The sequence below is a fragment of the Prionailurus bengalensis genome, chromosome A2, assembly GCF_016509475.1.
Source record: "Prionailurus bengalensis isolate Pbe53 chromosome A2, Fcat_Pben_1.1_paternal_pri, whole genome shotgun sequence".
In the NCBI taxonomy this organism is placed as follows: domain Eukaryota; kingdom Metazoa; phylum Chordata; class Mammalia; order Carnivora; family Felidae; genus Prionailurus; species Prionailurus bengalensis.
The window spans coordinates 150,410,716-150,433,321 of NC_057348.1; the positions used below are offsets into that span (position 1 = coordinate 150,410,716).

Consider the following 22,606-nt stretch of genomic DNA (forward strand, 5'->3'; position numbering starts at 1 on the left):
AGACGCTCACCCGACTGAGCCACCCCGGCGCTCTATAGTTTAAACAAAAACCTAAAACTTGACTTCCATATGGAGCAAATGCAGCATGACAGTAAAGTACCACATAACTGCTGACTTAAAACCAAAACAAAATCTTTATAAGCATTATAATACTGACCTAGCAAACCATTTCCATAACTAACTTTATTTAATCCGGCACATGAATAAAAGATAATTATGATTCTATAATTATATATATAATTATATAATTATAAAAATACTAATACTTATTCTGATACAGTATTACAGGGAGACAAATTAAGATTCCAAATTTCTCAAAATTATTTTATTGGCCTGAAATATGTACAAAGTTATCCTGATAGGCAGACAACCTACTGGTACCACATTTAATTGCTCTAGAAAAATTTAACAAGGTGTAGTACCCAATCACAATACCAAGTTTATCTTCTGCACAAACATCACCAGATGCTCTTGACTCTGACAAGTAGGTCTGGAATTCACTAAATATCATCTTTAGTTGTTATTATTCACAAAATATCAATTAATCAGTTCATTTTAAGTTAAATGGGTAATACAAATAATTTTAAGATATCGCTTTGAGCCCACTAAGTTTGGAGATACTTGGGGAAATGAGACAGGTACACACCAACATACATCAACCAGTGACAATTACTAAACGAACTGTTTCAAACAATAAATGTCATAGATCTTTAAAAGAAAGAGAAGCCACTGCAAGTGGGGCAATTAGGAAACATTTCCTAGGGGAGTTCAAATTTAAGTAGGTCCTCAAAAAGATTTACACATTAGGAGAGGGAAGGGAAAAAGGAGGAAAGAACATCAAAGGTAGGAAAAGCAAGCATATCAAGCATCAAAAGGGCACAGATAGGTTTGGGAAAAAGTTAAGTAATTAGTTTAGGTAAGACAGAGGATGCTTTGGACAGCAGTAGGAGGTAAGGACAGAGAGACAGAGGGTAGAACCAGAGACCAAGAGAAATTTTTGCACACAGAAATGACACAAAGCAGTATTAGAAAGATTAATTTGGTGGTGGCATAAAGAACAGACTGGAACATAATACAGATGATAATGAGATGAACTTGCAATATTTTCTTGAAAATTTTCCTGTGGTAAAGTACACTTAATATAAAATTTACTGTTTTAACCATTTTTAAGTTCAGTGGTATTAAATACACTGACGTTGTACAACCATCGCCATCATCATCCTCACCTCTTTTAATCTTATAAAACTGAAATTCTATACCATTAAACAATAATTTCCCAATTTCTCCTCCCACCCGGTATCTGCCATTATACTTTGTTATAATTTTGACTACTCTAAATACCTCATATAAGTGGAATCAAAGAGTATTTGTCTTTTTGTGACTAGCTTATTTCACAATGTCTTAAAGGTTCATCCATGTTGTAATGTATCGCAGAATTCCCTTCCTTTTTAAGGCGGAATAATATTACTTTGTATGTATACCACATTTTGCTTGCTCATGCATCTGGCCACCGACACTTGCTTGGACTGCTTCCACGTTAAGCTATTGTGAGCAATGCTGCTAAGACATAAATGTACAAATATCTCTTCAAGACACTGCTTTCAATTCTTTTTGCTATCTACCCAGAAGTGGAATTGCTGGATTGTATGGTAATTCTATTTTTTAATTTTTGAGGAACTGCCATACTGTTTTCCCCAGTGACTGTACCATTTTATATGCACAAGGGTTCTAATTTTCCCACATCTCTTTCAACTCTCATTTTCTAGCCCCCCCCCTTTTTTTACTATTTTTTATTTTTCTCTTTTTAATGTTTCAAGTTTTTATTTAAATTCTAGTTAACATCTAGTGTAATATTAGTTTCAGGAGTAGAATTTAGTGATTCTGTTTTCTGCTTTTTTGGCAGTAGCCATACTGATGGGTGAGGAGGTATCTCATTGTAGTTTTAATTTGTATTTCCCTAATGATTAGTGATGTTCAGCATCTTTTCATGTGCTCAATGACCATACCTCTATATTCTCTGAAGAACTGTCAATTTGAGTCCTTTGCCTATTTTTGAACTGGGATATTTGATTTTTGTTGTTGTTGAGTTTTAGGGATTGTCTGTATATTTTGGTTATTAACCCTTTCTCAGATATATGATCTGCAAATATTTTCTCCCATTCTGTGGGTTGTTTTTTTTTTTTTTTTTTTTTTTTTACTTTGGACAGTGTCTTTTGAGTCACAAAATTTTAAAATGTTAATTACGTGCAATTTGTCTACTTTTTCTTTTGTTACCTGTGATTTTGGTGTCCTGTCCAGAAATCATTGCCAGATCCAATGTTGTGAAGCTTAATCACATGTTTTCTTTTAATGGTTTTGCTGTGTGAAATAATTTCAATCTAAAAGAACTAGAAAATATAAGAAGGATATTCTCATACATGTGCCCCCAGGAAGATAAACCTAAGGACTAAAAGACTGCTTTCTCAGAAATGTCTGATTCACAGGAAAGGGATAGTGTTGAAATTTTCTTCTGGCGGGGGGGGGGGGGGGGGGGAAGAATGATCAGAGGTTGTCCTGTATCGACCTTGGGAAGTTTTGCCAGAGGCATGAATGGAACAGGGCTTCAACTGGATTGATCTCACAAAATGGGCTGAATTGAGCTTTCTATGAATAAACGGAATGATTTTGTTTGCTCAGGAAAATTTTCAAGGCTGGTTTCCTTATTTTTTTTTTTAATTTTAACTGACTCGACCCCAACTTTCCCCTCTTCCCACTCACTGCGCATAAATACAACCTACCAAAACCCCTCAACGGACTCGCCACAGGTTGCTTGTTCCGAACTGCAGTTCCTCTGCTATTCCTGAATAAACTTATCTCCTTGAGCTTGTCTAAGTTTGTTTTATTTATAGCCATCAATTGTTTTGTGTCTTAAATTTAAGTCACTGATCCATTTTGAATTCATTTTTTAATATGGTGTTAGGTAAGGATCCAACTTCATTCTTTTGCGTGTAGACATCTAGTTTCCTCAGCACCATTTATTGAAAAGACTATTCTTTCCCCATGGAATGGTTCTGGTACACTTGTTAAAAATCATTTGACCTGTATGTGATGGTTTACTTCTGGGCTTTCTTTTCTTTCTGTTGAGTTATATATATCTGTCTTCAGGCTAATCCCACCATTTACATTACTGCAGATCTGCAGTTATGTTTTGAAATCAGGAACTGTGCTTCCTCCAGTTTTGTTTTTTCAAGATAATTTTGGCTATGTGGGGTGCTTTGAGATTCCCTATGACTTTTAGGACGGGTTTTTCTATGCAAAAAAAAAAATCACTAGAATTGTGATATGGATTGCATTGGATGTATAATAGCTTTGGGTTAAAGAGGCATTTAAATAATATTGTCTTCCAATCAATGAACATGGGATGCATTTTCATTTATGTGTCTTTAATTTCTTTCAGCAACGGTTTGTAGTTTCATTGTGTAAGTCTTTAATTTCCTTGCTTAGGAACTCCTAAGTTATTTTTCTTGACACTATGGTGAATACAACTGTTTTCGTAATTTCCTTTTCAAACTGTTCATTGTTCACATACAAAAATACAATGGATTTCTGTGTATTGACTTTGTATTCTGTACTGAATTCATTTATTACTTGTAATCATTTGTTTATTTTGTGTGTGTAATCCCTAGGACTTTGTACATATAAGACCACACTATTTACAAAAAGATAATTTTTACTTATTCCATTTCTATTTAGATGCCTCTTTTTTGTCTTGGCTAACTGCTATGGCAGGAACATCCAATAGCGTGCTGAATAGAAGTGGTAAACGTGGGCATTTGCCTTGTTCCTTATTGTAGAGGAAAAGTTTTCAGTCTTTCACCATTAGAATGATGTTCACTGTGAATTCTTCATATATGTATGGCTTTTACTGTGTCGAGGTAGTTTTCTTCCTAGGTTGTTTTAAGTCATGAAAGGGTATTGACTTTTGTCAAATGCTTTTTCTGCATCAATTGAGGTATCATGTGTTTTATATCCTACATTCTGTTCATAGGACACATCAAATAGCTTAATTTTGTGTCAGACCATCCTTGCATTCCAGGAATACCTCACTTTATCATGGTGTATAACCCTTTTCATGTGCTGAATTCTGTTTAGTAGTATTTGGTTGAGGATTTCTGCATCAAAGTAAACAAGGCGTATTGGTCTGTAGTGTTCTGATAGTGTCTTTGGCATTGGTGTCAGGGTAGTGCTGGCCTCACAGGTTCAGTACGGAAGTGGTCTCTTCTCAACTTCTTGGAAAAGTTCGAAAAAGATTAGTATTAGTTCCTCTTTAAATGTTTGGTAGAATTCACCGTGAAGCCATTAGGTCCAGGGCTTTCCCTTGTTGGGAAATTTTTGATTAGTGGTTTGATTGCCTTACTAATTATATATCTATTCATATTTTCTATTTCTTCACAATATAGTTTTGGTAGGTTTTTGTGTTTCTAGGGATTTGTCCATTTCATCTAGGTTAACCAATGTGTTGTCATACAATTTTTCACAGTACTCTTAAAATTCTTATTTATATAGAATCTGTACTAATATCCCCACTTTCTGATTTTAATATTTTGAGCTTTTTCTGTGTTTTTTCATAGCCTACATCTAACTGAAGGTTTGTCAATTTTCTTGATCTTCTCAGAGAGCCAACTTTAGTTTCATCCTTTTTTCTCTACTGTTTTTCTACTCTTGATTTCATCTTTCACTGCTCTTATCTTTACTTCCTTCCTTCTGCAAGCTTTGGGTCTAGTTTGTTCAAGTTGTTTTTCTATTTCCTTAAGTTGTGATGTAAGGTTGTTGACTTTGGGTCTTTCTTGCTTTTTAATGTAAGCACTCATAGCTATATATTTTCCCCTTAGCACTCCTTTAGCTACTTTCCTTAAGTTTTGATACGTTTTGTTTCCATTTTCATTCATCTCTAAGTATTTTCCAATTTCCCTTGTGATTTTTTTTTAATCCATTAGTTGTCTAAAAGTGTTAATTTCCACAATGTTTTGAACTTTCCAGATTTCCTTTTGTTAATGATTTCTAACTTTATCCCACCATGGTCAGAAAAGATACATGGTATGATATCTATCTTTTTAAATCTACTGAGAAGTTGTGGCCTAACATACAATCTTATCCTGGAAAATGTCCATGTACATTTGAGAAGAATGTATATTTCGTTCTTTTTGGGGAGAGCGTTCTGTATTTGTCTGTCAGATCCAGGTGGTTTATTGTGTTGTTTAAATTCTCTCCTTACTGATCTACTATCTGGTTATTATATCCATTACTGGGAGCAGAGTACTGAAATCTTCAACTATTATTGTAGAACTATTTCTCCCTTCAGTTCTGTCAGTTTTGCTTCATATATTTTGATGTTTGTCATTAGATGCATAACGTTTGTAACTATTCTATCTTCTTGCTGTATTAACATACAATGTCTTTCTTTGTCTCTCGACTTAAAGTCTGTTTTGTCTGGTACTAACTAGAATAGGCATTTCTGATCTCTCTTGTGTACTATTTTAATGGATTATCTTTTCCATCCTTTCACTTTCAACCTGTTTGTGTCTCTGGGTCTATTGCAAATCTCCTCTAGACAGCATATACTTGGGTCATGTATTTTTATCCATTCTGCCAATCTGTCTTCTGATTAAAGTTGTATCCATTTAAAGTAATTACTGACAAGGAAGTAGTTATTATGCCCTTTATGCCATTTGTTTTCTACGTGCCTTATAGCTTTCCCCCCCTAATTTCCTGCAATACTGTCTTCTTTTGTGTTTAGCTGACATTTTTCTAGTGAAATGTTTAAATTTCTTTCTCATCTCCTTTTGTGTATACCCCGGAGCTATTTTCTTCATTGTTATCATGTGATATCAATTCTACTGAACATCCTAATGTTAGAATACTCTGTATCAACTTAATTTCAGTAACATATAAAAACTCTGCTCCTTTACAGCTCAATCCCAACCCCTTTCAGTGTTTACACTAATACACTGAACCTTAAACGTATTGGTCTCTTAAATCATGCAGGAAACAAAAAGTATAGTTACAAATCATTGGTACAATCACACTAGCTTTTATAATTGCCCATTTATTTACCTTTACTAGTGTCCTTTCATTTTACCTAGCAGGACTCCCTTGAGCATTTCTTGCAGGACAGGTCTAGAGCTCATGAACTCCCTCAGCTTTTGTTAATCTGAGAATGTCTTAATTTCTCCCTTTCTCTTGAAGAACAGTTTTGCTAGATATAGAATTCTTGGTTGACAGTTTTTTTCTCCTAGCACTCTGAATATATTGGCCCACTGCCTTGTGGCCTCCAAAGCTTCTCATGAGAAATAGGCCACTGATCTTCCTGAGGATTCCCTCTACATGATGATTCACATCTGCTGTTTTCAAGATTCTCTCCTTGTCTTTGGCTTTTTAATAAAAATTTGATTTATTTATTAGATTTTACTTTGACTTGATTTTGGTTTGATTACAGTGTGTCTCAATGTTTATCTCTTTGAGTTCATCTTAGAGTTCCTTGAGGTTCTCAGATGTTTATATTCTTTTCTTTCATCAAATTGGGTAAATTTTCAGCCATTATTCCTTCATACGTTCTCTCTGCACCTTTCTCACTTCCCCTTCTGGAACTCTGACAATGCATATGCTGGTCTGCTTGATGGTGTCTTACATACAGGTTCCTTAGGCTCTCTTCACTTGTTTTCAGCCATTTCTCCTTGTGTTCCTCAAACTCCTTAATTTCCATTGTCCTTTTCAAATCTGCAGATTCTTTCTTTTATCTACTCAAATCTGCCTTTGAATCCTCTGGTGAATTTCTCATTTGAGTTACCATAGTTTTCAGATCCAGAATTTCTTTTTGGTTTCTTACTTTTTAATTGATATTTCCCTTTTGTTCATACTTTTTTTTTTTTTAACCTTTCTCCACATCTTCCTTTACTTATTTAAGAATCTTTAAAAGAATTGTTTTAAAAGTCTTTGTCTACTATATCTGCCATTGGATCTTGTTCAGGGACAGTTTTTGTTGGTCATTCTTCTGTTAGTTATTGCTTCTTTTATATGCGCTGTGATTTTTTTACTGAACACTGCCCATTTGAGTCTAGTAACATAGTACCTCTGGAAAACAGATTCTCCCCCTTCCCCACTGTTTGCTTTTTGTTGTTGTTGTTTTTTGTTTAGTTTTTTTCGTTGTTTGGTTTGTTTGTTTCGCAAGAAGTCTCTGTGCCAAAGGTCAGTCCTAGGTATAAACTTAAAGTCTTCTCAGGTCTTTTCTGAGCCTTTCTCTGGTCATGCACAGTCTAAGTCACTAAGTTTCTTCATATATGCAGTTGTTTTTGAATGTCCTAGTCTTTAATGTCTAGTACCCAAAAGGAGAAAAAGAAAAAACTGAAAGGGGGAAAGAGGGGAAGGGTGCCAGTCCTTTAAATCCCCTGGATATTATTTCAGCCAAAGGAGGGGTTTGCAACAATGGCTGCCTGCTTCTTTGTCAGCACCTCTGTGATCAGAAGAGGTAATCAGCAATTAGAGCAAAGATCCTCAATACTGGAAAGACAAGGTTCTTTTTGCCTACCCTGGCTCCTGCAACCTATGCATAAGCTGTTCCAGGAATATGTGCACAGCTGCTGGCCATGTACTGGCAGTAGGAGACAGATAGCTGCTGCGGCCTTAGAGCTGAAATTGACCAAAATTAACCCCAAGTCTTTCAGTGGAATTTGCAAGCCTTCAACAAATTTCAGAGTTCCAAAATAGTTACATCAGACAGATTCTGCCAGTGCAATTGTTGTCCAGTTTGGGAGACAGATTCATGGTGCCACCTACCCCACCATCTTCCTCAAATCTGCACTGTTCTTATGATAGGAGAATAAAGGAAGGCTTAAAGGTGAGAACAGCAGAAATAACAGAAACAAAAGATTGAAAGCAAGACATTGCTTTCTTGGTCTCGGTTCAGGTTCTCAGCCACCACCATTAAAGAGCACTAAATATTAATTTGCAATACAGGTGAGGTTAGTCTTGCTAATGTCAAGGGCAGTATATGAAAATCTTACATTCAGAATAAATCTTGATGTGTCTGGATTACAACTAATCAGAACATCTTATATCATCCAGTCCACCATGCCAACCTGCAGTTTTATAAGTACTAATTCATAGCATTTGATGCTCTACCTGGGGAAGGTTTACACAGATGCTTAAAAATTTCTACATCAGTGTCCTCAAACCAAAGATAGCTGCTAAAAAACAGAACCAGGGCAAGGTATCTGTCAATTTTAATATATTTTTCAATTTATTTTAAAATTAACTATTCAAGGAATAATAAGTGAAAAGCTTTAAGAATAAAGATACAACTAGAAATTTTTTTTTTTTTTCCCTACATGGGCTGTAAAAAAACAATCGTAGTTAAACCTGCCACTGTAAGTGCATCTATCGGTTCAAAAGTAGAAAATACAGACGGGAGAATCCCTGCTAATGCATGTATATCCCAACAGAAAGAAAAGTATTTTTATAAATCCCAATTCCAATAAATGTGAGCTCCTAGGGTCTCTAATGGCTGGACAGCTAACAGTTATCCCAAGGCTACGATGAACAAGTAAGCGTTTTCACAACTTCCCTGGTATCAGGTGTTGAACTTCCTTTCTCATCAAGCTATGTGTCTGCTTAAGCTATAGTCACATTAAATACCTGTTGTTTTACATTCAACATCTACCCATCTATTATCATACCAAGTTAAAAAAAAAAAAGGAAAATAAAGTTTAATAAATACCACATTTAATAAGGAAGAGAGAGACCTACTCCATGAAATGGACTATTTTCTGGTCAAGAATTGCCAAGTCCTAATGATACCTGACGAAAGAAGATTGGATACACTAAGATAAACTGCACAGGGCTTTTTTATTTAAAAACCTGCAAACTAAAAAATCTACGGGTTTTCTTTTTTTGCTCCCCCTCCCCCCACAAAGTTTATTAGCCACTTCTGTTCAGAAAGGCCTCTTTCTGAACAAGTCTGTTCCTCTAAAATAACGAGGGGGAAACACCAAAATGCATGGGGTGCACTTTCATTTGCATCTCAAGTTACACTAGAAGCATATCATAGAGAAAGGTTAGCTATCTCCTGGGGTTCCCTGGGAATGGCTCTAGAGTAGGCTCCAGCTTCAGTTCTGGTCCCAGGTTTGGCTCTAGCACTCTGTGATACCGTGCCTAGTGTGGGCTCCAGTGCTGTGGCCCCAGAACCAGTCCTGCCTTAAGCAGTGCCTCTAACCTCAGACTCAGCTCTGGCCCTAATGCCATCCTGGGCTCCAGGTGTAATGAATCTGATTCTGGCTCCAGCTTAAGCTCCAGTGGCTGTTGCAGCTCATCCATCTGTCTGTTAGACACCGAAATGAGCCTGTGTTTCAGGTATTTCCTCTGTTCTGGAGATTAAATTTCTCCTGGCGGTAGTACCCAAAAGCCTCATCCTAGAGGGATTCAGGGGAGAGGAAACAGAGCACATTCTCAAGTAGGTCTCCCTCAGTAAGCAGTTGGTGGTGGTGGATGAGTTCGGACAGCAGGAGTGACTGCAGTACCACCTGGAATTGGGTGGCAGAGAGCAGATCACCTTATCACCATCCTGATGTTCCACACAGGAGCGGGTAATGCCCCCTTCCAATGATTTGCTGAAGTGTAGTAGAAAGGCACCAAAGACGGGTCTTCTTCAGCAGCTAGTGCTCCTGGCTCCAGCTCATAAAGTCCATGATGTGGCCATCATTCCACAGATTCTTTAGGTGGTCAGGTACCAGGTCCAGATTTTTGTTCAACCATGTCCAGAATGGTAGATTGCCTGGGGGGGGGGGGGGGGGGGAGGGGGGCTCTCTTGCTTAGCAAAGTCAGTCCAGGACAACAAGGTAGCCTCAATCCTAGAGTTTTGACCAAACAGCTTGTCCCTCAGCATGCTCAGCTGCTCCGGGTTAAGGTCTTGGTCAACAGAGGAGGAGAAATGCCAACTGAGAGCAGGGCCCAGCAGGCTCCAGGAAGGCTTGGGGGGCTGGAAAAGAACTGGTTCTGAGGGTTTGAGCTAAGCAGACTGAACCACAGAACCAAGGCCTAAGCAATTGAGTAGGGTCATGTTAGAAATAATCACACAAAGGGCGTCTGTTTTAGCTCCTGCTTCAGATCCTGGTAGGTGTATCTAACCATGAAGGTGATAATGTACAGTTCCTCTGTTGCAATCAGCATCCTCTACTGCTGCCCTTTCTGGAACGAACTAAATGTTACTCCATCAGAGTCAGGTAGCCAGAATTATACTTTAAACCCTGACTCTGTCCCTTCTCAGGGGCCAAAGTTTTCTGGTTTGAAGTTAGAATGTTGAAGTTCTGAAGGCCTTGTAACTGAGAAGAACGTCTGTGGAGTCTTCTGTGGACTACAATGGAGACCTGTAGTCAGTAACCAACGCCTTCCTGGAGTCTCACCAGCAGCCTTGTAGGACAGTAAACTTCCTCCCATTCCTGAAGATGAGGGGCCGGTGGGGAGTTAGGGGTATGCGAGACTAGGTTTCTACCACAAATGCTTCGTGAAGCAGACACTATAGCAACTCTGTGAACTGGACCTTCCACAGGTCCACCTCTTTGGTCAGAGAGTCATCCTGATAGCTAACCATGTGACTCAGTCCCTTCGATTCCTTCAGCAGCTAATACAGGTCAAACAACAGCTTTGCTCCAGCTGTGAACATTTCTCCAGCTGTTCCACCTATGGTCGGGGGGGCTCCAATGCACATGTTTCGCTGCTGGACTTTCCATGCCTCCAACTTTGGCAGGAGCTCAATTAAGGGAGATAACTGGCCTAGCAGTGTTTTAAAGGTACCCAGCACCTCCTTTCTCCTTTTGTCTAGTTCATCCGGTTTCCTCTAGAAGCTGCTAACGTCTGGTTTGATGAGGGTCTAAAGGGGGTGTCCTCACTGGGGCTGGGTCTTCTATTGGAAGTAAAAGACATCCTTGTGGTCTTTCAGTTGGCTGATGGATTTCACAAGCTTCTCCATCATAGCCCCTAATTCCAGGTTCCAGAATTCAGTTTCCTGCTGTTGGCTTTCCACAGGTGCTTTGAGGTCTGCCTCTCTTTGCTCTGACTGAGCCCTCTGAGCCTGAATCAGAATTAAAGAGATTAAACATCATCTCAGCCAACTGGGTAGGGCTTTGAGGAAAGGCCTGACTGTTCCAATAGAATTTTCACAAGTTCTGCTGTAGCAACAAGCACTCAGGGCCCTGGCTGCAGCAGGTATACTCAGAGTCCATTTGATCCAAGAACTCAAAGAATAGCCTTTGGCCTTGGAATCATGGTTGCCCAGTAATAATGCTGAGAGAAAGAGAAATCAAAACGCCTGAAGTCTATAAATACCACACAACTGACTGAAAAGCACTGGATTCAAGTGGGACTAAGCAGTTCTAAAAGGTTGGTAGGTCTCATAACACAATCAAGATATTTCCAGAAGGCAATGCTATGTGTATAAGTGTCTGCAAATGAAAATTTGTAAACATGTAACGTCTTCATACAAATAGTCTCACTGACTTTTTTTAAAGTTCTAGTTCTAAATAGTTCTGGGATCTATGGTGAAATTATAGATTTCCCAGGAGTAAAATGTTTTTCCATTAACCCAAAAGTTGGAATGCAGGACTATGGAGTTTTAAATATATATATATATATATATATATATATATATATATATATATATATATTTATATATTTATATATTTATATATATGTAAATATTATATAAACACACACACACACACATACATATATATATATACACTGAAATATAGAGTGTATATCCAGAATCTGTTTCTGGAGATTCTGATTCAGTTAGTCTAAACTGTGACACTTGGTATTTGATGATTACTACGCTAGTAGAGTGAAAAGGAGCATTACTACTAGAATTTAGGGCTAGGAAGAATCATCAATACCAAACTTAAAGACTCTTTGACAGATACACCACAATTCACAATTATCTGCAAGCAGATGACAGAGCTACACCTCTGTTTGAATCTTCTGATGCTTAGCCAACTTTGCTAGCTTCTGACATGCCCCAAAGACAGTGCCCCAATCTGACTTCCTTTCTACTTCTTGGTAGTGATACCAACCAAATTCCTGAAAATAGTCTCTTGGCTGCTTTCTAAAATTTACGACATAAAACAAATAGTTACATAGTAAAGGATCAAAGAAAAGACCCTTTCCCAGGACTGGGAGTAGGACAGAAAAAGTACTGAGAAGGTCTAGTTCTCCTTTTTGTCACACTGAAAAGATAAAGTCTCCATGATTGTGCTAATTATGGTTGCATTGTGGAAATAAGGTACAATTTAATGTTAACATAAGGGACATTTCCAAATTTCACTGTCATGTTACTGTATACACAAATACATATTTACATTGCTCCTAAATTAAATATTCCCATATTCATTTAGAAGAATTCATTTTAATTTTTCATGCTTGCCAGTCTTAAATAACTGAGATTAACATCTGATAAACTTCAAAGAACAAATTTAAGTTATAGACAGGTAGCTTGCCTTTATAGAATTTATTTGATACAGGCTTCAAATATACATCAACATTTCAAGTATTACTTTACTACTAAAATATGGCCACATCTTACATAATGTGGCACAATTAGCTATTAACATGATAAGAAAAAAGTGCATCAATAATCTGGACTGATGACAGTTTGGCAAATAAGATTTTAATTGGAATTTTCTCAATAACTCCAGAACATACTGACCGTGAATGAAAATAAACGCTTTGATTATAAGTAATCACAAAAAATTAATTATTAATATTAAACCTGAAAGATAAACATCCACCATCGTAAACATATCACAGGCTGTAGCCAGCTTTCAAAAGCACCAAGTAAAGTCTCCATCTATTCATTTTAATTTTGTATTTCAGCAATAAAGGTTGATCTTTTAAAAGATACTATATATTTAAGTTGAATTTAAGTACACAATTGCTCATTTGATGTGTCTTTTCTTCTAAGAAATAAGGGCACCAACAACCCTATTTTTAACTAACCCTCTCCCCACATTCATTATTCCCCACCGTCTGGAAAAGAATACCAGTGGCTCTCTAACTTTTTTGAAAATACTTTACTTAGGTGGTACAAGATTCCAGAACTCACTTACTAGTTTTCCAGTATGTATGTGCACATGTGAATTAACTTTGTATTTCCAAATAAAGAATGGAAATAAAATTTCTTAAGAGAAATAAGAAAAAGACTCTCAGAACTAAGGTCAGAAAAATCTTGTAACCCACTGATTTTAATATACATACAGTTTTAGTAAACCTTACTAATTCATCTACTTAGTATACTAGTAAGTAGCCCCAAGTTTCATGCCAAAAAAAAAAAAAAAGTTGGGAACTGTAAATCATTTATCTATTATCAAAGAGGGAATGCCTTTCTGGGGATCCATTTTAAAAAAAATTTTTTTTAGGCCCACGTCTCATGGCACTTGTCCACAGTTTGAGAATCACTGCTTTATACCACTCCTGAAATCACTTCTGCCTGTAAGTATCAGCATACAAGGGCAATTTACAATTATTATTAGGTCATGGGCCTTATCTCCAGAAAAATGTACACACGCACACAAAATCTGATAAAATTTCAGAGTTCACAGATGTGCTGAAGCCTGTTCATTATTTAATAAGCTCTATCCAAGACTATTTTATACAAGTCTCCAGGCCATACCTTTTCTAGATCATATCTGACTAAATGATGTCCGGGTAGGAGAACAACGTTCAGGCAGTGACCACTCCCATTCTGCTCAACAAAGAAGGCACTCTGACTATGCCCTCAGTCTATCAGAGCTTATGCTTGATTTTCAATGAAGAGACATCCACGATTTTAAAAAGACATGCATTGTCTTTCGGTATAACAAAAACTGACAAATTTCCTATAGAAATTTTCCTTTCACCATTTCTTTAGCTTATCCTCTACTGCCACCAAACTGTGGTTTAGGAAAGCTTTTGCTTAAAATACCATTAATTCCTTAGCTTTATGGTACATCGAATTTATCCTGAGATAATAAGCCTTACAGACCAGAGATCTTCAAGGTCAAACTATATATTAGTTGTGACACAGTTTTCTTTAAGTGAGCTAGTTTGATTCATGTTAGAGTTTTGATTCATGTTTAAAGTCTCTTAAGAATTTTACTTCTTCTAGACTGAGCAGTGGCAGAGTGGGAGCATGAACTTGGGCTTAAAAGTGGCAGCAACTTTGGTCAGAATCTGGTTTATCACTTATTTGTGTAAGGGTACTGGTGAATTACTTCAACTCTCTGAGTCTTGCCAGTCCCAGCTTTTCTTGCCAGCAAGATAGTAGTGATATCTACTGCACAGGACAACTGAGATTAAATGAACACAAAGGACATCAACCCTCTTTTCACCTAAGTCTAAATTGAACCATCCTCATTCCTTCAACGGTGGCTTATCTGAGCCATAATAACAATTCATATCCATTTACCTTGAGTGATCTACATACCCAATAATTTGCTCCCCAAATGCTTATGTAGGCCTGCCTACTTACTGTCCCTGGGCATAGCAGCCCATCTAGGTACTATTCCTTTCACAGTTTTTAGTTGGGGCACAAAAAGTGTCTCAACCTAAATAAAGGTATTTCAAAGTGCCAAACTTAAAATACCCAGTCCTTAAGCATCACTACTGTATGGCTTCCTTATTCCCCACTCTCATCATTTGTACTCATCGTTTCAAAGTAACTTATTAATATAGAAAGATAGCACATCTACACTCAATCTGACTGATATACTCTGAAATGCATAATGATGGGGGGGTGGTAAGAACAAACAACACACACCCTTTTATAATTTACTGTTCACTTAAGTGAAATAGGAGTAAGACATATTATAAAAAAACACACACACACAAAACAACTTCATATATATCTGTATCAGGACCATGTCAGGGTTCAGTGAAGATTAAGTAGCTAAGATACTCTGTACTTAATATTTGTACTCTGGCTTATTTAGAAATAAGAGGAAACTACATTTTGGGTTTAGTGTCAAGCCATAAGGTTCCAGATTTTGTTACAAATTCTTGTAAAACTGCTATTCATTACATATGAATGATAAGAGAAAAAGAAACCTTCTTCCCTAGAAGGCTTAATGCTCAACTTATTTTGAATATGAAAAAGATATCTCTTGGGTAGGACCACGGAAAGAGTCATACTATTCGTCTTTCTAATTTGACAAGTCTTCCCTGTGGGAAGAAGAAAACTTACCTATAAATTCCTACCTATCACTACACCCAATAGAGTGACAATGTGGAATGGAGACCAAAGTGGACCTTCAGTATTACTGACAGTCAGTTGAACTTAACCTTTTGCAGGGGTTGGCATGGAAAGAAAATAAGCTACGGAAGCTTGCCAAAAAAACAACTCTGTGTACCTTGGGCCATCAACTGTCCTTAAATTTCAGGAACCTGCATTAAACAAACAAAAAATAACCCTTCTCCCTCCCCAAAGAAACCTTCCTATATCATGTACTTATGCAAAGCACAGGCAACCATATCAAAATTTACTCTGGTCCTAGCTGAGGTTCAGCAGCACTGGCTTTGGGCAGTTATTAAATGAATATACTGTTTTAAGTCCCCTTTTCTCTTCTTTTTTCTCCATGGCATCAAGGTCATTCTTCTCCTGCTACTGAAATAGCTATAAATGTGCTGACTATACTTTATATGAAGGCAAAGTTAATAAAATAACTAGTAAATCTATTAATAACTGGTCACACACACACAAAAAAAAAAGTTAAAGAAAAACTAAGTACTTGTTATAAATCCCAAAAGGACATTTGGTAAATTTCAATTTTCACTTTCAATCTAAAGAAAAAAAACTCAATAAATTAAAAAACTCAATAAATTAAAAATAACAAGGTATGTTCATACTGTGGTGAAAACTACTTATCTCAAATAAATGGTTAAAATCACACTTAGGAGTGAATAAAACTCTGGAGGCAGCCCTGTCAAATAGGGAGACAGACCCATAAAGAATGAGACAAGGATTCCTGATGGCACTACTTTCTAACACTGTTCTTTAATTCTTAGCCCAGTTATTCTCAAATAGGAAGAGGTGGTGGTGGGAGATCCAATACAATCAAACAGTGAAAAGACACCAAAAAAATTCTTTCCTAAGAGACACAAGAGACTTAGAGATATACCATGCTAATGGTTGAGAACACTCAATGTTATATTGCAGAATGTAAATTTTTCCAGAACAAGTATTTTGAAACACAAATAGATTGGTCAACTAATTGGGGAAAGTTAGTTGTATATAATGCACATAAAACACTTAAATACATCAATAAAACATAACAAACAGATATGAATTCACAATCCATAAAACGTTCATTCACTCTATTAATCAAATACAAATTAAAATGAGACAGTTTTTTTTTGTTATCAAATTGGTAAATGTGCAGAAATAAATACTCAGTTCAAGGAAATAGGTACTCATAATCTTTGACTCAGCAGTTCTACTTCTAAGAGCATCAAAGCTATAACCAAAATATTTGTATGAAAAAAATGTTCATCACAGTGTCATAAATAAGGGCACCAAAATGAAAATAATATACACCAGCAGCAGGTTGGTTTAATAAATTTCAAATGCTCATGTATAATGAAATACCATGCAGCCATAAAAAATTATATTTTCACGACACAGGAAAATATTCATGATAATGGGTATTAAGTTTTAAAACATAACAAACCAATGTATTTTGTGTATATATACATTCACAAAAAGGAAAAGGACTACAAAGAAATACACACTGAGAGGAAATACATCAAATCGTTTTCAGTGAAAATGTCTTGAGTATTGAGATCACATAGAGGATTTACTTTCTTCTGTATGCTTTTATATTATTTTTCAAATTTCCTTAAGTAGAAATATATTGCTTTTATATTCAGGAAATAAAAAACGTTATCTCAAAGAGATAGTCTAAATTTTAAATTTCTAGTCTGAATTCTCCAGGGGCTATAAACCCAGAATATGGTTTTAATTAGAGTGACATTTTTAATGAGAACAATAATGTACATAACTGTGAAAAGCATCTGAAATAAATTTTTACTATAATAACCCCATTCTTATATGAAGCACTACAGAATTAGCAACCAATGAGGTAAGGAATAGAATATGGTTCATAATAAAGTAAACATACAGGGGTAGAAAGGAGTAGGTACAAAAAGATCAACGGAAAGGGTCAAAGCTTATCATCCCCAAAAGATTTCTCTTGGACTTAGCTTTTATTCTTAGCTTTGACAGGCGCAAATTTCACACAGTTTACTATACAGTAATTTTATGTTTTGTTCTGTGGGCTCTTTTTTATATATTTATATACACATGTATATACATGTGCATGTATGTGTTTATACAAACAATTTGAATAGCCTTTTAAGTGATCTTCACTATCAAGATGAATAAACTTAACCAGGACTTCAGGAATTTGAATACAAGAGTACACATTTGAAGAAACTGACCTGACAACAATGCATGTAGTTATTATTAGCTATATTTGGAAAATGGCCCTTACATTATTTTAGTGCTAAATAGATGCTGGACTACAGCAAGCAACAAGCAGATGTTTAGCATATTACTTAAATTTAACTTTGGAATAATTTTTTTTAAGAAGCAAATCAACATATCTAAATTAATTATAGCTATTTACTTAAAATGAATCCATTTTATAAAAATTAAACTTACCAAATCGAAAGAAAATTAACAAGAGCCTAACACACCAAACTTAAGGAACATTCAGGATAGAGTACAACCCCAAATTATTGTTTTTATTAATCATACCATTTTCTGACAGGCCACAACCAAATATAACCCAAAATGTGAAGATCACCATTATCAGAATGAGACTCAGTACCTAAGACTGTAAGTTTATTTAAACATTGACATAGCACAGGTCTACACAAAAATAAGCCGTTTTCTACGATGAAAAAGATTCTGAATCCTCCCCATTTAGAGAACTTTAGTGATTTCTGCAACTAGAAAACCACAAATATGTGTGTCTCCAACATACAATGCTTCAGATTAACTCCCACTCTTCCTTTTCCAGTATTTCCCCCACATTATATCAGGAGGGAAACCTTAATTAGGTAAATAAAAGCCTTTCAGTAACCAACATCCCTTAATTTCCTTTTTTGCAAGGAGGGTGTTCTCAGGGTCCAGGGCAGTCTGCAAATCAACGCAAAGGGTAGCCATCAAGAGGCTCATTGATGTGTTACCAGGGAGCAGCAGGCAGCAAATACTCAAACCCAGAAACTGTGACTCAACATTTCCTATTTGGTGCAACAACTGTGCACAAATGATACACACTGTCAAGAAGGATTCTGCCTGAAGAAGATGTAGAATGAAAAGGAGAAGATCGACAGACATGAAGGGAAGGTGTCTGATCATACTAATATCGGTACTTACGTATCATACCTCTGCAGTGGCGTCACTTTGTTCTTATTCTTATCAACTGAACCCGTGGACAGTTGAAGAAAATTGGGGTTTAATTTATACAATTCTTGAAGTAGTTTCTGTTCATATTCTTGGTGTTTACCCGCCTAATGAAAGAAGAAATAAAAACTGCAGTGGGGCTCATAAAATGGCTGCTAAAAATTAATAACTTACTTTCCAAATTATTAAAGAAATCCTAAATAAAACATGTAAAAGTTTTTCATGGCTTTGGAGAACCTTGTGAGGATGATGCCACAGAACCACTAGACCAATGAAAGTTCTTCCAACAAAAACTATGTGATACGTATACCATTAATTAAGGCATTTCATCAACCATTTTATTGTGCAAAAAAGCTTATTAATAGTCAACTTTTTTGCTACCTCAAAAAACTAGAGTCCCTTTTAAACCTATTTCCCCATCTTTCATCCATGAATGAAGTCTTCTAACAGGCCGTTACAGAACTTTCCGAAGATCACCAAAAGTAATTAATCTAACTTTTTAAAAGAGACTAAAAACTATACAGAGGTCTGGGTGGCTCAGCTGGTTCAGCATCTGACACTTGATTGCAGCTCAGGTCATGATCTCACAGTTCGAATTCAAGCCTTGCGTCAGGCTCTGAGCTGAGAGGACGGAGCCCTGCTCGGTATTATATCTCTCCCTCTCCCTCTCTCTGCGCCTCCCCCACTTAAGCTCTCACTCTCTCCCTCTCAAAAAAAAAAAAAAAAAAATTAACATTTAAAAACAACAAAAAATCCAAAAACAAACAAAAAAAACCAAAATAATCAGACTAACACTGTGAATAATACACAGATGAAAAGTCTTATTACATTTTTCATTATCTTGACACTAAGTAAAAATTCCATTAATTTGTTTTTACATAAAAATTAATATATTTTAAATTCCAGACTAGTTTGGAGTTTTATAAATAAAATTTTACTGGAACAGTCATGTTCATTTATTTACTTGCTGTCTATGGTTGCTTTCTGCTATAACAGAAGAATTGACTATTTGCTACAGAGACCATTTGGCCCAGAAAGCCTAAAATATTTACTGACTGGCCCTTTACAGAAAAAGCCTGCAGATCACTGCTCTATACACAAAAAAGAGAAATCTGTATTTACTGTAGTCAGTAGCAGTATATCAGAAGGCAATGTCACAAACATTATGGGAGAAATTAGGCAAAGACTATTTCTGGAAAACTAGTCCTACACAAAAACAAATCCCAATGAAATTATTCTGAATAACTTTCTACTATTTGTATGTATATTACAACTGAAACGACATTTTTACTTACCTTCAAGGATTGTTTACTTATCTTAAAAGTGTGGTCTAACTAGATGTTACGGGAAAACCAAATCCAGAACAGGACAGATCAAAACAGAAACAAAACAATAAAAACAAGCAAGGGCAATATCATCTAATCGATGATGATTCGAGTATGACTGTATCATATATACTGCACAACTTATCATTCCCTATTCTTTTTTTTTAATGTTTAGCTATTTATTTTGAGAAAGAGAGAGTGAGAGAGAGAGAGAGAAAGCGCATGCGTGGGGGAGGGGGCAGAGAAAGGGAGAGAGAAAATCTGAAGCAGGCACCACGCTTTCAGGACGGAGCCTAATGCGGGGCTTGATCTCACAAACCATGAGCTCATGACCTGAGCCAAAATCAAGAGTCAGACGCTCAAACAACTGAGCCACCCAGGCGCCCCACATCGTTCCCTGTTCTGAGAGGCGCTCCTGCCTGTTTCAAATGGATCTACAAATGTTTCATACAGCACTAAAGTTTGAGATATGCAGTAACAAGGAAAGAGCTGATGTTTACTGTGATATAATCTGTTCAAATTTCCTTTGTATATAGAGGAAGTGTTTTAATAAAGAAACCTCCTTTCAAATTAATTTTAAACTCACATAAAGAAAAACAGATGAGTTCATCACAACAGTGAATTTTAAATTGTTAAGAAAAAATACAGTCAGATGTGGATTTTACATCTTTAAAACGTGAAAAGCCTTGAAATTTTTTTCTACAATCAATACTTCGGGAGATATTCTGGCTTTTATTAGCAACTAAAAGCTGAAACTAATATTCAAATGATTCTACAGGGGTAGTCCAGAGAGACAGGTTAAATCCCATTACAAGTAAGTTCCAAGGGGCCACCTATCCATTTTCATTTATAACTCAATAATACTCAAAAAAGAGATCAAGTAGGGCTTAGAAACTCTTTAGACAGAGATTTTCATTGTAATAATAGCATGAGTAGTGCATATTCTCTACTTGTCAAAACTAGTTTGAAGTGGTTCAACCTTAGATTTTATCCAAGAAGGTTTTATTCAAAGAAAGAAAACAAATTAAGAAGCATTTATTAGATAAGAAGTCATCTGTCCCCATTAAATATCACAGAGACCTTATTTTAACACTGTTTTGGGATCATCAAGAAATACTATCAAGACATACCAATGAATTGATTATAATGAGACTTAATCTGTAGTAACTCCAAGTCAAAAAAAAAAGAAAAAGTCAGTATTTCATTTTATTTAACAATCTGCTCTTAAAGGCGACCCTACTAGACTTTCTCCAGCTTGACCTAGAGAATCAAAGTTGGCAATCAATGCTGCCCCCACCTCCTAAATGAGAAGGGTGTTCCTGCAAAAGTCCACAGCAACAATCTGAAGACCTCAGCTACAATAGGGAAATGCAGCATTGTGCTTTGGTATAATCCTCATTTAATATGCATGTGGTCAACATTTTTACTTGTAAAGGCCTGTTTATACTACAAATTGAAAGGAGACTAGAGGACAGAAAATATAAAAAAGAACATGGGATAATAAACCTTCAACTCATGACACTGATTCAGTGTACACTTTCATGGGGAGAATCATTTTATAAAAATGTTACCTTATCAGCAACATTCGATAGGTTTATTATTATCTAGCATGTTCTATAGAGTGAAAATTAGCAAGGAAAAACCTCATAATTACAGTAACCCACTTAGTTTTCATTTTGCTGATATTCCCACTAAAGTAGCATTTACCAAAATGCCTTCGTTGGCCAATTAAGTTCTGAATGTACATTCCCTTCCTGGATATGTATTAGCACATTAAAGACTCTGAGAAGTCCTGTAAGAAAGAAACCTATTTATCTTCATTCACACTTAAAGGACTACCAACCCATCTTTATTACAACAATAATTCTGTAGAACTGATATTCCACGGAACACTGGAAAATGCTACTTTAATAACAATTAAAAAATAGAATCCCTAGTTTTTGCTTTTGTAATTTTAACTTACAAAGAAAAATACTCCCTTTTCCGCAAAGTTTATAATTCACATTAATTTACTACCTGCATTTCCTCTTTTGTGAAGCTGGCCGCCTCATCCCCCAATTCATGTAGATACATGCAGTCAGGCTTCGGACACTGCATATTCTTTAAGAAGTAACTGCAGTATTTTGTTGTACCTAGAGATGCCTGTAGGAAAGTTGGGGAGGGGGAAAAATGACCCAAAATGTGAATTGACACAATGAAGATTTCCATCTTTGGTGTTTTCACTTCACCTAAAATGAGGCATCGATGTAACCAAAACAATAAGTAAGGCTCTGAATACTGGAGAACTAAACTATTACTAAGCAGAATTTATTAAAAATGATGCTCATTTGGAAGAACTAAAGAACCACCCCCCCCCCGCCCCCCACCCAAGTCTATGGTTTCCAGAATCTGAGTACCCAAATCTTCCCTAGGGATCAGAAGACAAGATACACAAAATCTGTTCCACGTTATAGTAACTTCTTGCAAGTAACTGTACTTGCTCATTAAGAAGGCAAATTCTTTTTTCTAGTTATGCCAGCCTTTTCCCACTTAAATAAAGCATGGCTCAGTGGGACCCCTTATTCAAACCTGAACTGATCAATATTTAAATATTTAAGGACAACAAATCAGAACCATTTTCTGTCATAAGTATCATAGATCCTATTTTCACAAAGTAAGATAATGTGTAATTACAGAAGATTTTTAAAGATTATCACCTAAAAATGAATGTGTTTATTCCTACCTGGTAAAACAAGACCCTACACATAATCTGGCAGTAAACAAATGAGCTGTCATAAATTAGTATGGATACTTAAGAAGCAATCTTCAAATAGACCCC

General features: G+C 36.2%; 1 protein-coding gene and 1 pseudogene across 6 annotated transcripts in view; both read right to left on the reverse strand.

The window, feature by feature from the left end:
• CNOT4 (CCR4-NOT transcription complex subunit 4) overlaps positions 1–22,606 on the reverse strand; it is a 147,399-nt gene that overhangs the window by 38,504 nt on the left and 86,289 nt on the right. For 3 of the 6 annotated variants that reach the window (XM_043589628.1, XM_043589625.1, XM_043589630.1), the window contains exons 6-7: positions 21,805–21,930; positions 18,446–18,570 (exon numbers count right to left, since the gene is read on the reverse strand). In XM_043589628.1, coding sequence (XP_043445563.1) covers positions 18,446–18,570; positions 21,805–21,930 — 251 coding nt within the window. Of the gene's footprint in view, positions 1–18,436; positions 18,571–21,804; positions 21,931–22,606 lie in introns of all 6 variants that reach the window. The other 3 variants (XM_043589627.1, XM_043589624.1, XM_043589629.1) reach the window with 1 other exon arrangement.
• On the reverse strand, positions 2,210–14,543 carry LOC122486527 (annotated as a pseudogene).